The sequence below is a fragment of the Notechis scutatus genome, chromosome 1, assembly GCF_049901735.1.
Source record: "Notechis scutatus isolate UNSWTSFEM ecotype Mainland chromosome 1, rNotScu1.2, whole genome shotgun sequence".
Taxonomy (NCBI): domain Eukaryota; kingdom Metazoa; phylum Chordata; class Lepidosauria; order Squamata; family Elapidae; genus Notechis; species Notechis scutatus.
In genome coordinates this window covers 244,657,348-244,672,861 of record NC_142009.1, presented here as the reverse complement: position 1 = coordinate 244,672,861, position 15,514 = coordinate 244,657,348, and the positions used below count along the sequence as shown (strand labels likewise).

Genomic DNA, 15,514 nt, shown 5'->3' with positions numbered 1-15,514 from the left:
AGTGCAGTGGTGGTATTCAATTTTTTTTACTACTGGTCCTGTGGGCGTGGCATGATGGGTGTGGTGTGGCTTGGTGGGCGTGGCTTGGTGGGCATGGCAGGGGAAGGGTACTGTAAAATCCCCATTCCTTCCCCACCCCACTAACCTGCTTTCCAACTCCATTCTCCTGTGCAGGGCAACAAAAGAAGACCCAGCCGATCAGCTGGGACTCTGATCAGCTGGGACTCGGGAGGCAGCGAATAGATGGGGGTGGGGCCAAGCAGAGGTGGTATTTGCCAGTTCTCTGAACTACTCAAAAGTTCCGCTACTGGTTCTCCAGAACCTGTCAGAACTGGCTGAATACCACTTCTGCAGCAGTCGCAATTACTAATTTGATGGGTTATTTAGGCAACATTTTCCCAATCAGAGAAAGTATTGCAGAAATATTCTATCAAATTAGTGATTTTTTAATCAAATGTCTCTCATGGTAGGCTATGCCTTCAAAGCTCTCCTTGCATCTCAGAATGCATTCATCATACAAGCACACATGTTTTAATGTATCCAATTCACATAAAAGAAGGGATTAAGGAACAAAAACATTCTAAACTGTGAAAGTGCCCTGAGACAGGATCAAAGGCGGCCTTGAAAAAAAAAGTTCTGGCAAAGACCTAGAGGTCAGAGTTGAATATGACGACAAGAAAGAGTTTGGCATTTAATTGGTATTGAACTCAGAATTAATAGAAGGAAAGTGTCAGAAAATAATCAAAAAAACATCAGTCAAAAGGAAATGAAAAAAAGGGTAAAAGCGAAAGGAAGGGAAAAAAGCTAAAGAAAAAAATGATAGTTAAACATTCTGAAGCAAGTTTAGAAAAGTCTACAAACATGTTTATGGCAACAATAAGATGTGACCCTCTTTGAGTCACATAAACCAATTTGGGAAGGGGGTGCATTAATTAGGTGAAAAAAAAATTGAGGTTGTAAATGTATGGAAAGAAAACAGGACCTAGGCACAAGTGACTGAGCTGTCAGGTGTCATGGCATTAGTCCCCTTGGTAGACTACCTTGTGTGGTCCTTGATGGAGGACTACACCTTTCCTGCCCTATTAGTTCTCTTGACAGCTTTTGAGACCATAGCATCTTGTTGGACTGCCTAAAGGGATGCAGATGACACTCGCACATGAAAACTTCAGTCAAGGCTGGAAATGCCATAGAAAGCTTGAACCGTGTCTGGGGGCTATCAGAATCTGAGGCTAAAATTGGTTAGGCTCAAGAAAAAATGGAAATGCATTTCAGTAAATATTGCTCATTTGAATTCGTCGGCTAAATTTCATAATCGGAAGGGAAGGAAAATACCCAATTTCATTTGAAACAAAAAAAGGAAGGAAAACAATGCTCTAAAATGATTCATTGCATGTTTGCTTTGTTTACTATTACTGCTTCATAATGACATAATCATTACTAATTGAGGATTTTTAGCGACTTGAATCCTTGCTTACTGCTTTTTAGTTTTTATCTAAATAGAAAATATTAACTTTTTATTATTTATGGATTTATTCCAATGGCCCAACTTGTTGACAATCTTCAAGATCTGTTGGGATCAGACAGGATAAAAAATTTAATAAATAAGTGAATAAAAGCATATGCATATTTATTCAGACACTTTTTTCTGTTTAACATGATTGTTGCTGATATGAGGTTTAATTTTGTGGATGTTATTTATTTATTTATTCATTTTCTCTTACAAGTTTTAATTATGATTTGTATAGCTACCCTGAGCACTGTTCCTGGTGGAAACACAACAGGACAATGTAATGAATAATGAGACGTAACAGAAACTGCAGGACAGCCATTGTTTTTTTTAAAAAGCCTCTTCATAGCTATGTAAGTCACTGTTCCATATTGTGGTACATTATTTTGATTAAACATTGAAGAAATTTCATACACAACCTGCACACTGATGAAGAACCCCTACTGAAGGGATTAAATTCAAAAGCAAAACTTTGAAGAGCGTTCATTTTCTGTTTGAGTGCTTCCATAACCACATTCAGGTAGTCCTTGACTTATAACAGTTCATTTAGTGACCATTCAAAGGTACAATGTCATTGAAAAAAGTGACTTATGGCTGTTTTTCACACTTCAAACTGTTGCAGCAACCCCATAGTCACATGATCAAAATTCAGATGCTTAGCAACTGACTCCTATTTATGACGATTGCAGTGTCCTGGGGTCATGTGATCACCTTTTGCAACCTTCTGACAAGCAAAGTCAATGGGGAATCCAGATTCACTTAACAACCAGGTTATTAATAAATGCAATGATTCACTTCACAACTGCTGCAAGAAAAGTTGTAAAATGAGGCAAAACTCACTTAACAAATGTTTCATTTAGTAAAATAAATTTTGGGCACAATTCTGGTCTTAAAACTAGGGCTTCCTGTACCAAGGTTGCATTTTTTTTTTAGGTCTCTGTGTCCAAACTGCTAACTATAGTTATCTGTGAATATACTTCTAAAAGGACATGTGCAAGATTGACCAATTGAGTTGCAAGAAACCAGAGGTACTTAATATCCAGACTTCAAAGAAAAATAAAATCTAAATTAGAGAATATTTACATTTGTCCCAGCCATCTTGGCAAAAGTGCTTAATCTGTCCAGAGAAATACAGTATGAAACTCAAAAGTCACAGTGTCCCTTTTCTATTTAAATGATTAGCTGTTGCTCCTACATCTTATCAATGAACTGAAATAATTCACTGCAGGGACCTTGCGGCTTTCTTTAGTTTGGCACAATTGCATCTTGATTTAATGAATGCTCCACAATTCCTTTCAGCATGAGGCTGCCTAGTTATTATGAAATCTACCTGACTTTCTCTCCCTTTCCTGGCTCTCCTTTATAATGATTTAATTATGAAGAGATATAAACTCTTTCCAGGACTTTAACCTTCCATGAAAGTTATCCCACCTTCTGGATTTACTGGAAATTCTTACTATCTGTCTATCTGTCTGTCTATCTGTCTGTCTGTCTGTCTATCTGTCTATCTGTCTATCTATCTATATCTATCTATCTATCTATCTATCTATCTATCTATCTATCTATCTATCTATCTATCTATCTATCTATCTATCTATCTATCTATATCTATCTATCTATATCTATCTATCTATCTATCTATCTATCTATCTATCTATCTATCTATCTATCTATCTATCTATTTATTTTCTACCTTTATTATTTTTATAAATAATTCAAGGTGGCAAACATACTTAATATTCCTTTCTCATCCTATTTGCTCCACAACCACCACCATGTGAAGTGAATTGGACTGAGAGTGAGTGACTGGCCCAAAGTCACCCAGCCAGTTTTCATGCCTAAAGTGGGACTAGAACTCAGAGTTTCCTGGTTTCTAGACTGGAAACTTAACCATTAAACTGGTTCTCATATTAGATTATGTCACTTCACTTCAATAGTGAGATGGTCAACGTATAAATTTAATAAATAAATACTATATTACAATACACAATAAATAATAGTTTATACTCTTAGATGATAGATATGGATATAGATATAGATATAGGTATACTGTACAGATATATTCAATATATTAGATGTGCTGCTAGACACTTTCTGTAAAGGAAAACAAAGAAAACAAAGTAGCATTGAGTAACTCCATTTGATGCCCAATCAAATGAGCAATCAAAATTTGAAATTCTGTGGTATACCTGGACAGCTGCCATCTGACCAGATAAGCACTTCTCTTCTGGATATTGATAACATCACCGGGGAAAGTGCTGTGACAATGTAAAAGCTATTTCATTACTGATATATTACTATAGTGCTGGCAGAATCCTTTTGTACACTGTGGTGAGTTTTGATCTAAGTTTCAGTAGCACTAGAACTGTTTAGGAGAGGAATATGACGTATGGTTTTAAAAGTTCCTTAAACTTCTTTTACCATGACTACCCTGAGTTTTCATAAATTCACTTGAGATAATATACCACCAAAAAATTGCCATCTCTCTACCTCTGACTATCTCTCTCTCTTCTCTTTCTTGCACACAGTATATCTGTTTGTCTATATCTGTCTGTCTGTCTACCATATCTACCTACCTACCTATCTAACATCCATTTGTTGTGTCATTCATCCACCCATTCACTCATCCACCTGCCCATCCACCTGCCCATCCATCCACCTGCCCATCCATCCATCCATCCATCCATCCATCCATCCATCCATCCATCCATCCATCCATCCACTCTATTTGTCTGTCTATTCATCAAATGAATTCAGCTAGGGAACTCCCCCCCACCCCAGGCTTTCGCAACTTCAAGAAACTCATTATTTCACCTATGAAAAATGTTAACCTGCTGTTTTTCTTATTTGTGGCACAGATTTTAAAAGCACAACCACGTTGTCTTTCTAAAAATTGCCCAGGTGAAATTACCTGAATCTGCTTTACTGGCCCTCTCAGAACCATTAGGATTTTCTTGTTGAACGTATATTCCACGTTTTCCTCAAATACTCAGGGTGGCTTCCATGGGAGAAGCCCTTTGAGGGAAATTGGGCTGAGAGCAGCAGTGCCTGGCCAACTACACCAGAGAGACTCCCAGTGATTTTCCCTGGACCTGTGACAACGGCTTTTTGTAAATACGTGTTGCCTCCAAATGTGGTGGTTTCATGTTAACCATTTAAAGCCTTAGCTGTACTCAGTCCTATGCAGATTTATTCAAAGGCAACTTTGTTTAATCGGAACTATAATTATCGTCCATTCAAATTTATGATAGGCATCCAATCCCATTAGGCTCTTCGAGAGAATAACGCCTCGGACTAGGCAGCGTGATCTTAGAAGCAAGCTAGTTTAGGATGCAGCGCAATTTACTTTCAAATTCGTGTATTGGCTCTTGCGGTCGAACGCAGCCGCAAATCGGCAAGCCAGAAGTGCCAGAGAATTCCGGCTGCTTCGAATGGGGTTTTTCCAGAGTAAATACGAGCAAGGCATTGGAGCCTAACGCGCAATGCCTGCTTGTTTCCAAATTAAGTTCCACACGTTGAAGGAGGCAGGCTGCCAGGGAGCTGGAGAACGGCAGAGCGCCTAGCCATTCCTCTCGCGGCGCGAAACCACTTAGCTAATTACTTCCCTTCCCTTCCCTTCCCTTGTTAGTTCAGCTGAGGCTCTGGCCGTTTCAGACGGGGCCAGGTCCAGAACGCCATCAAAGGAGTGGAGTGCCTTCAAGCTGGTGGAATAAAACCACTTCGCCTCTGCACTCAATTAGGGGAAAGCAAAGAGGGCAGCGTTTTCACTCCTCCAGGGAGCCTGCCCACCCAGTCCGCCCCCTCTCTGTGTGTGTTTCAGTGTAGAAGCAAAGAAGTTGATTTTCTTCCCGCCTGAGACCATTTTGTCTAAACTCTACACACACGCACACAAACACACACCATAGTCATCACCTTCCCGCTCCTCAGGTTTCTCCTCTGCTCAGTGGGACAGGAAGCCGGACTTACAGTCTTAGAAACTGATGGAGATTTTGACGCACTCTTGCCAGGGTAATTGTTTAAAAGAGAGAGAGAGAGAGAGAGAGAGAGAGAGCCCGAGCTAGCGTACATCCTTTAGTCTTGCACCAGCCATCCCAGGGGAACGGCCAGAGTTTCCTTCCAGGGGAACGGCCAGAGTTTTCCTATTCCTGGCGAAGAAGGGAAGGCGCCTAAACTCCGCTTCATTCAAGAGGGAGAAAATAAACACCGTTCCTTGGGTTGGGCAGGTAGGGGAAAAGAACAGGGCGCGCTTGTAAGCACGGACACCAGCTTACACGCGAAACAGCGATTTCCTGAGTCAACACTTCTTGGAGAAGTGCCCACTTTCCCAAAGTTCTTCTATCTTTCATCAACCTCCCTCATTTTATTTATTTATTTATTTGTTTTTTGGTCCTGGCGGGAGCCCGAAGGTACTTTCTTATATGAGTAGTGCAGATAGCAAATCCAAACATCCTGGATGGAGCAGGTGTCCGAGCGCCAGACACGACTCCGCAGCTGCTAGACAATGACTAAGAGCCCTTTAAAAGAGTGATGGATTGGGCCCTTGTAGCTCTCCACGAGAGGTTTTTTTCCACCTCCTCGGCGGATATCGTTCTTTTCGCCCCCAATGCCAGGGGCTTATAGCGAAGCAGCTGGAGAGCTGCCGGGTAGAACGTGACCACTTCAACCCAGGAACAAAAGGGAGTGGGGGGGGGGGGCAGATTGGGAGGGGCCGGCCGGAGGGCAGGGGAAAACCTGCCCGGGACTCCTGTAGCAGAGCCTCCAAGAGCGAGAGAGAGGAAGAGCGAGCGAATGCTGCTGTCCAGCCCAGCCCAGCCCCTTGCCAATGCAATTCCCCATTAAGACAATCGGTTCAGCCGTGGCGCTTGGCACCGAGAAGTGAATTACACTCAATCCCAGACATGCAGCCGTGACTGTCCAGCCTCTCCCAATTCCAGAGCTTTAGACAGGTGGGACGGGGAAAGCCCCCAATCAATCTCCTGCGGAACCTCCTTTAGGCCACTTTCCCAGCTAGGAAGAAGGTAGCTTCTCTCTCCGTTTTGCCCTCCGTCATCAAACGGCGGGCTTGAGGCGATCTCATTGGATCGGTTGCGATCGATTGCGAATGGGTCTTCTTTCTCTCTCTCTCCACCCCCACATCTCCCCTCTCCTCTTTCTCTCTCTCTCCACCCCCACATCTCCCCTCTCCTCCTCCAGAGAAGCCTTTCCAAAAATTAGAACATGCTGAATAGCTTCCCTTCCAAAGCAAGGGTGGGTCCCAAAATCAGCCTTGCTAGAAAGGAATCGGGATCCTGGCTTTGGGGCACTTGGTGAAGACTTAGCAAGACACATCGGGGCTTTTCTTGAAAGGGGTTACAGTAGACTTCCCCCAACCCGGCACGTTTCAGATACTTTCATTATTTTTGCATTAGGTGACTTACCAAAATCAAAATGCAATCAATCGTTGAAGCAATTAATACTCATATTAATACTACTTTGGATTCTCTGCGTAATTCCCTTGGCCATAAGGATTAGAAACTTTTGGGGGGGGCGGGCTGGGGGCAACTAAGTCCGCTATATCTTGAGGGCACCTAGTTGGGGAGATGGCTTTTGCTTTTCACCTCCTCGTCCTGTCCCCACTCCCCCGGTTGCCGTTTGGTTGTCGCCGGGTCTCAAAGAAATAAATACTGACAGGAAAGAAGCCGTTCATTCATTTGTCCCATGTTGCCTTCCCGGCGTGTCCCGGTCTCCCGATCTGACGGGTGCTGTGGTGGTGGGGTGGTGGTGGTGGGAGGGATGCCCTTGGAGGCTGAAAGCGCTTGGATGTTAGTACATTTGAACCCAGGTCCCCCGAAGGGCTTGACTGAACGGGATTACGAAAATCAGCGACTTCCGATTTTCCACGTTTGGTGCTTGGATGCATTTGCACAGAAGGTCAGCTGAAGAGGCTAACTAAGAAGGCGCTGCTTTCTCTGCGGCAAGGGATTAAACGAGGAGCGGGCAATTCCACTGAGCTGAAATTAAGCCGTTCCCACCTATCCGCGCACGCTTTGCAAGGGACTGACCATCTCTAGGTCCAGGAGCGGAAGTTCTCAGGCGACCCAGCCTTTTGCACTGCCTCCAAAATCCAGTCGTTAGCAAATGAAATATGTCCAGGCAGCCCGAGACTACGTCTCCTTAACTCGAACAGTCCTCGCTGAAACCTTTCATGTTTCCAAGGAGTTGCTGACTGGCTAGTTTGCCTTAAAAGAAAAGAAAGGATGGTTAGATTCCGGAATTGGAGAAGGGACCACCTGCCAGGCAGAACCGACTCCTTCAGCAACTCTCCTCGCAAACCACCTTTTCCCAGCCCAGGGCTTTCACATGGAGCAGCGGTGCCCAAACTTGGCGACTTGAAGAGTTGTGGACTTCAACTCCCAGAATTCTCCAGCCAGCAATTCTGGGAGTTGAAGTCCGCAAGTCTTAAAGTTGCCAAGTTTGGAGACCTCTGACATATAGCTTCCCATCCTCGTTCAATTTGGCTGGAATTGTTGGGAGTTTGTGATCGCATCGGAAGGAGATCTGATTGGTCAGGCTCTTCCAAACAGCCATTCCCTGCTTTCCTCCACCCCACGATGGCAGGAACCTTAAGCATCCTTACCTGGGCATTGAATTCCGTTAGTTCCAATGCCGACTCATTTTGAGAAGGTTTAGGCTACACAAGCATAGTAAAGGAACCTATCAAGGCATGTGAATTTAATATACGGCCCCTCCCCCGACTCTGTGGGAGAGAAGACGGTGCATCTCCCTGACTCCAAAACCAATAATTTAAGGTTCAAAAAGGAATTGTCGACTAATCGCCACCTCGTACTGCTGGGGTCAATGCTAAGATGCAAAGTTGAGAAAGCCTCTATGCCGACCGAAGTCCTTTTTTTTTTTTCCTGCAATGCAACACTTTTTGCAGTAGATGTCGCCTCTAATAAGTAAATATCCTGCCCTTTTGAGTTTATTCATCAAAAAGATTCGGGAGATCTTGGCGGGGGTAAAAGACAATGGGGGAGGTCTAAATATTATTAATGACTTGGGGCGATCTCCCTGACATTTCGCTAACCGTTTTCTATGTCTCTTCCTGCCGCCCCACCCCCCACCCCCATTCCCTGTCGTCCAGTGACCTAAATGCAAATAAACCTATCGGATGTGCCTAAATGACTGGCAATATTTTTGTGAATGGAATACTCAGTGACTGGGAATGACGTCATTCAGGAGTTGGGAGTTTTGTGGTCAGTCGTGGATTGGTTTTATAGTGATAAAGGAGATGCTGATTGGCGAGTGAGTGTTCGTTGAACGCCTACACATTTTTGTCCTGCTGATATGTATAAAAGGGGGTCGTTGACCATTGAAGACCGCCACGACTCTGAAAATCACTCTGAGGAAACCTCCATTACGTTTCACTCTTCCCTAAGAAAGGCTGGCATTTGAAGGTAAGCCCTTCTCTACTATTGGTAGCTCTGCTCTTCACAGCAGCCCTACAACTCTAGCAGCAGAAATCCTGGCCATGCTTTCTTTAACGTCTTTACTGAGTCCAGGATGATTTACTTCCAGATCTGTTAGAGAGTGTTGCAGCCTGAGCTGCGAGTGTCCTGCATTCCTCAGTTTTACATTTCAAGGATAGGCTTCGTCTAGTTTTTGGAATAGATAGAATTAATCCTTTCTGGGTTTTTTAAAAAAAATAAGAATTAGCATTTTAGGATGTTAGGGAATAAGAGGAAATCTTCATCCTTGCAAATTTTAAACAAAATTTCTTTGCAAAGGAGAAAGCTTTTATTTTGCTGGAGATAACTCCTTAAAGATGCATTTAATATCGATGTGCGACTTATCTTGGTTTTTTTTTTAAAGCAAGGGTTATCTTAAAGGTTGTTCTAACCAAGGTAATATATATTAATTTAAAATAACTTTTAAAGCATCCTTCTATCTCCAGTCCCGAGACAGTAATATCTCATAGCATCCGGAACTTCCTTATAGACTTCTTTGCAAGAAAAAAAAGGCTACACGAGGAAGAATTTAAGATGAACCTCTGTGTGTGTATGTGTGTCAGGCGTATACAGAGGTTTTGGAATCAGGGATGCACTGTAAAACAGGTTGGAGACAGGGAAATTCAAGAGTGTAAGAAATTCATATTTATGGAGATGCTATATATTCAACATTTTTGAACATACGGAAATGCTTAAAACCAAAGGGGAAGAGGACAAAGAAATCATATGTGGAAAAATAGCTTATAATTCTGTGTGCACGATTATTCCTGCATTTTACAAAACCAATGATATATTTATTTTTCAGTATATAAATGACTCAAACTCCGATTTTACAGCATTGCCTTACCACGTTTTCAGAGGTCCACTTGTTTCAGCTGTTTTTAATTTTTACTTCAAAACGAAACATAAAAAAGAGCCCCCTCTCTTTTAAGCGTAAATACATCTCGCCACTTTGACTCGTTTTCTTTAAGAAAGGTTCTATTTTTGGTTCTCATCTCTTGGCACCGATGTTCTGAGTTGCTTCTGCCCTTGTTCGGATAGTCCATTTAGAACGCTGCCGAAGCCCCCAGAATTCCTAAATGGATATTAAAAGACCGTTAAATTCTCTGCAAATACTTCTTTTTACGCGCATGATTAACGGATAATTTATTACCCTCAGAGAATTCCCACTTTAGGCCAACCTGGTCCTGTGCATAACGTTTGCCCGGGAAGGATGCGTCGCTGTTACTTGGACTTACCACAGCCAGCCATATATTTTCTCCTTCAGAAGGGAATCCTATCTACGCCATTTGGAATGCTTGTCGATGGGATCGCAGCCTAAATAGACGGCCGGGGGGGGGGGGCGGAATAGGCAGGGCCGCAGAGGCTCCTCTCCTTGCAGAGAGATAATGTGGCTCCTCTCCTTGCAGAGAGATAAGACCATGGCTGTGCTGAAGATCTCCTCGCTCCTCGCCGTTTACGCTTTGGTGGCCTGCCAGATGGAGAACGGCCAGGCAGTCCCGCTCAGGTAAGAGGAAGCCGACGGCGGACTTCCCTGCAGCTCTCGGGGGGGAGAGCCTGGAAGTTTCCTCCCGGCGGGGGCGGCGAAGCGAAGAAAAGTCCTCCGACGGGAAGGAGCTCGGTTAGGAGAGGGCCAAAAGAAGAAGGGTTTAGGGGCGCTCGGCAGGCGCGGATTTGGCTCCGTGGGGACCATTCGCCCGGATTACCAACCAGCTTTTTGGAGCACTTGGTGCACCCCGTTCCTCCTTTTCAATTTCAAAAACACCAACTCCATCGCCACTTGCCTCGCCTCCCCGGGGTGGCGAGACCCGAAAGTAGAAAGCGGCGTAGAAATTACGCAAGCGTACGAATGAGCAAGCAAGCGAGCAAGCCAAGCCAAGCCCAATCCGTTGGCCCGCCTTGTGATTTTCTTCCCCTGGCCAGCAAAGCGGTTCGCTCGCCCGTCGGAAGCCCCTCCAGATACATCGGGCAGCACCCACCCACCCACCCCCAGCCTGCCTAACCCCTTGGTTTGGGAGAGAGGCGAGTCGCACTCCACGCCAACCCCGAGGGAGGAGGAGGAGGAGGAGGAGGGTGGGGAATGACCGGCGGGCGCTGGCTGGAAAACCCGCCTCTAATCCCACCCCAGGCTGCCTGCGGGAGGAGAAGCGCTGCTCCCCCCCCGCAAAAAGCGGCGCTTTCAAGGGGCGCTTGTCTTCACGCAGAGCGGGCTTCGAGCCGGTCACCGACCGAGGCGCCCTGGGGGACTACGAAGCTCGGAGGTTACTCAACGCCCTGGTGAAGGAATACATCCAGATGACCGCGGAAGACCAGGACCAAGGCAGCGAAGGCAGTAGGTAAGAAGCTTCCAAAACCCTCTTTCCCTCGTCTCCCTCCCGGACGCCAAGCTGGGAAGGGGGGGGCACAGCGCCTCTCCTGGTGGGCATCGAAGCAGACGGGAGGATCCCCTCCCTCGAGATCCGACCGGGCGCCTTGCAACCACCTGGGGCGGCCGATCCGAGTGGAGGGCTTCGCTTGCCCGCTCGTTTTGCTCGCCCAATTGACTTAAGAATATCCATTTAGCCATTGACTATGGGTATACAACTTACGCATCTGTGTATACACACATACACACACACTTATGCAGCCACATACACAGGAAAGACTTTGAACTGCAAAGAGGAGGAGGGTTTTTGATTTAAAAACAACAACAACATGGGAGAACAAGAAGGTAGGTCTTGGTTGCCTTCTCTTTCGTCCTCCATCCCTCTCGGCCCACTTTCTTAAGAACCGAACCCGCCGGACTCAGTCCTTCTCCCCTCGCCCTAGTGCCCGTGGGGTGGGGGTTGGGAGGAGAGAGAGGCGGCAGAGAGCGAGAAGGTCCTTTGACATTGGAGGAAGGAAAGGGATCCTTTGCACGTAGTAGCGCCCCCTTCCCTAACCAGCCCAGGCTTCCAGCTGCACCTGCGGTTCCCTACTGAACTCCCCTGGTGAAGCATGAGGAATGGTTGAGCCCCAGCGACGCATGCAATACCCTCCCCGGAATTGCTAACAGTCGCAACGCCCCCCCCCAACTCGTTTGCTTGACTGGGCAATGGCTCACTGGCGCCCCCTACCCGCTGCTCCGACGGGACTTCGGATTGACATTTGCATGGGGTCAAGGCACGGCGTTGAGATGGGCTTGTGTTGGTTAAAGGCTCGGGGGAGTTCTTTTTTGTGGGGGTGGTGGAACGCGGGGACGGGGGGTGGAGGGGGGGGATAAGGCATGACTACTACGCATGTGTTTTTCTTGCGCTCCTTTTTCTCCCTCCCTCGGTTACTTTGTTCGGCATGTTTTTCCCCCTTTGCAGCTTGGATAGACCTATTTCCAAACGTTGTGCCAACCTGAGCACTTGTGTGCTGGGCAAACTGTCTCAAGAATTGCACAAGTTGCAAACGTACCCTCGTACTGACGTCGGGGCTGGGACGCCTGGCAAGAAAAGGAATGTGTTGAGTGAGCTGGAAAATGAACGCTATGCAAACTACTGAGGAAGCCCTCGGAAGCAACTAGATGGGCTCAGTTTCCTTTGATTTCCCACCCCCTCTTTCGTTTTCTTCTTTTATTTAACTTGATGCATGATGTGGATCTAACCTTCACTGCTAACTTTGCTGTGTTCTTTTAGATCTGAAGTGCTTGGAGTAGTAGAGCAAAGTCCAAGTTAGGAAATTAAGGACGAAATGCACACACATAACACTTGTTGTAGGGAACTGGGGAAAAGCAGAAGCCAAATTCAAAGTAGATCAGAATAAAACATTGCCTTGAATTTTCAACTGATTTTTTTAGGATTCTTATTTTATGAATAATAAGGAAGCATCCTTTTTTTATTTGAGGCTACTCATTGTAAAAAAATGAAATAAATGTTTCTTTCATGCAACTGTTCAATAAAGCTATTTTTCTATAAGGAATAGGTCTATGTTCTGATTACAAATTATACCATTTTTAAAATACGGGGTTTGTAGCAATGAGTTTTATAAGGAGGTCAGTATGGATGTTTGCAATTTTTTTTGCTTAATTAAGAGTATTTTGAAAGAGTTACATGTCTGATTAGTATTAGATGAATCAGTAAAGTGATAACTTTCATACAATGAAGTCAGTGAAAAGGTTCACATTGAGTTTGATAGTATGAACTTTACAAATCTGTTCAGAAGTGTAGAAACACAACAACTGGTTCCCAAATGAGAGCAATGTTGTTCAGTTACAAAAAGTTTTATTCTGTTTGACTTCCTCCAGGTAAGAATTTTAATCTTATATTTCTATGTATGTATTTGTTCCCGAAGACATCACTTATTTTGATTGACTTATCAGCCTGAAGATAATTTAGTGCAGGAGAATCCAAAATTGCCTGTAATTCAAACATTGACTTGTATTCTTTGTGGGAACAATGTAGGTTAAGTTAAACATTCAAATCAATGAGACTTATTGTAAAAAGCCTGATTTTTGTCAGAGATGAACAACAGAAAAAACATGTTGGATCACACCCATGGCCAATCTGATATCAGATGAATATATCATATATCATTTAGACCAAGGGTCTCCAACTGTTGTGACCTAGGCTTCCCCAAAAAGCACTAAGCTGACTCTTTGTCCTGTCAAAACCCCTTTTATTAAACGAAGGTGAATTTCTTGCATTCACCTTCAGCCAAAGGCCTGGCAAACAGTCTTTCAAGGGTTTAATTAGGAGCACAGACCTTATCTACCTTGGAGAGCTGCCAAGTAAATATTTTCAAACGCAGTGCTGACAAGGAAGGGCTTGGCACAGAGTGTCTGAGAGTGTCTATACTGTTCACCTGTGGTCTTATTCCCACGTCGACCCTTAGTTCGTAATTGTTCTTTTCTTTTGGCAGCTCTGCGCATGTGCAGGCTGGGAACTGGCTCCAGCTGCTTCCCTACCTCACTGCTGTCCAACTTCAAAGGCAGCTGATGACTGCCAGACTGCCCTGGCCCCATCTCTGCCTCTAACGCAGAGCCCTTGTCATAGCCTTCCTCGGCCTCCAGGACTGGTCCATGTTCTTCCCCAACCTCCTCACTGTCCGAGTCTGCTGCCAGCTCTGCTAGCCCCTGGCGGCCCACAACACTCACCTTGGCAACTTCAAGACTTGTGGACTTCAACTCCCAGAATTCACAAGTCCACAAGTCTTAAAGTTGCCCAGTTTGGAGACTCTTGATTTAGACCATCCCAATAGCTTATATATCCAGAAATGGCATTACATCAGGAAATGTAGACCCAGGAGATGAAGGCAACAGTCCTCATATGTAGTGGCATTGGCCAACCCTGATGCTACAGGACGGTGATCCTTGTAAATCCAGGCTTTGGGCACTCTTAGAAAAGGTGTAGGTTATCCTCCCCACAGTTCTGTGGATTTTGCTAGGTTGGGGAAGAATGTGCAATGGTTCGCTTTTTCTATATTCTGGGGTACGTTAAGGGAGTAGAAGTTTTTTTTTCTCCTAGCACTAGCACTGATGATGTTACCTAGTTTGGGTAATGAAACATCTGCAAGAAAACAAGCAAGCTCAGAGAGCTCCAGGGAGCCCTCAGAAGTCCTTTTCATTCATCATAACATAAAATTGCTCTTCCCTTCCCCCACCCCAAGATTGGCATTCTTGAGATGTTGCCAACAAGAGGTTGAGGAAAACTGGGATTAAACAGTGGGCAGCACGATGCATTCAGAAGCTGGCATCAAAGATCTTAACTCTATTTTCTTTTCTTTTTTAAAACAACAACAACAACAGCATAACAGCAGAAAAGAGAGGATGTAACACGGCAACATGTGTGACCCATCGTTTGGCAGATTTCCTGAACAGATCAGGAGGTGTGGGAAAGAACACATTTGTACCTACCAATGTTGGAGCCCATGCTTTTGGGAGGCGAAGAAGAAACATACAAATCTGAATGATTTCTGGGATATGGTAAGTGTATGGCTAAATAATATTGGAATTCTATTTCCTTGGTGAATATGTTATTTTTACAAATATTTGAACAGACTTGTGATTTCATCTGATTCTTTTAAAGGAATTACTATCCTTCTGTAAACCTATGGCTATTAGCAAGTTTTAAGAGGACATTTAGTGTAGAGAGAAGACAGCAATGAGAATTTTTTTAAAAAAATATAACTTTTGATTCAGACTTGCTGAACCTCATGTTCTCTCAGTGTACTGAACCTCAACTCCATAATTTCATTTCTGAGTGCAGAAATCCAAGTTACATGAGCTCTGGCGTAGGGAAAGCTCTTTCAGTGGTATTACCAGAGTAGAATTATTCCTTTTAAATAATTGAAAATGAAGGTTATGAAAACCGGCTATTTATTGTTGGACTAGGCTTTCTTCCTTACAATTGGATTTGGGATTGGAATCCAAATTATTTTTTTCACTCGGAAAAAGAGTGAATATTGTATTAAACATATCACTCCTAAACCAGCATTATTTTGATTCGGAGATCTTTCGCTTGTATATCTTAAACATGTATGCAGCCTTGTAACAGTGCCATTTTGTAATTTGATTTCC

At 44.3% G+C, this 15,514-nt stretch overlaps 1 protein-coding gene and 1 long non-coding RNA gene across 2 annotated transcripts; one reads left to right on the top strand and one right to left on the bottom strand.

The window, feature by feature from the left end:
* Positions 1 to 7,179: 7,179 nt before the first annotated feature.
* LOC148133305 (uncharacterized) lies at positions 7,180 to 11,041 on the bottom strand. The gene is made up of 3 exons (XR_015746654.1): positions 10,233 to 11,041; positions 9,842 to 10,069; positions 7,180 to 7,725 (listed from the first exon to the last, which is right to left on the bottom strand). It is a non-coding gene; the product is annotated as an uncharacterized LOC148133305 (long non-coding RNA).
* LOC113412479 (calcitonin) lies at positions 8,811 to 14,886 on the top strand. Its single transcript, XM_087950917.1, is given in 5 exon segments — positions 8,811 to 8,943; positions 10,404 to 10,501; positions 11,199 to 11,330; positions 12,324 to 12,498; positions 12,500 to 14,886. Coding segments are annotated over 4 exon segments (417 nt in total). The 5' UTR covers positions 8,811 to 8,943; positions 10,404 to 10,415; the 3' UTR covers positions 12,524 to 14,886.
* Positions 14,887 to 15,514: the final 628 nt, after the last annotated feature.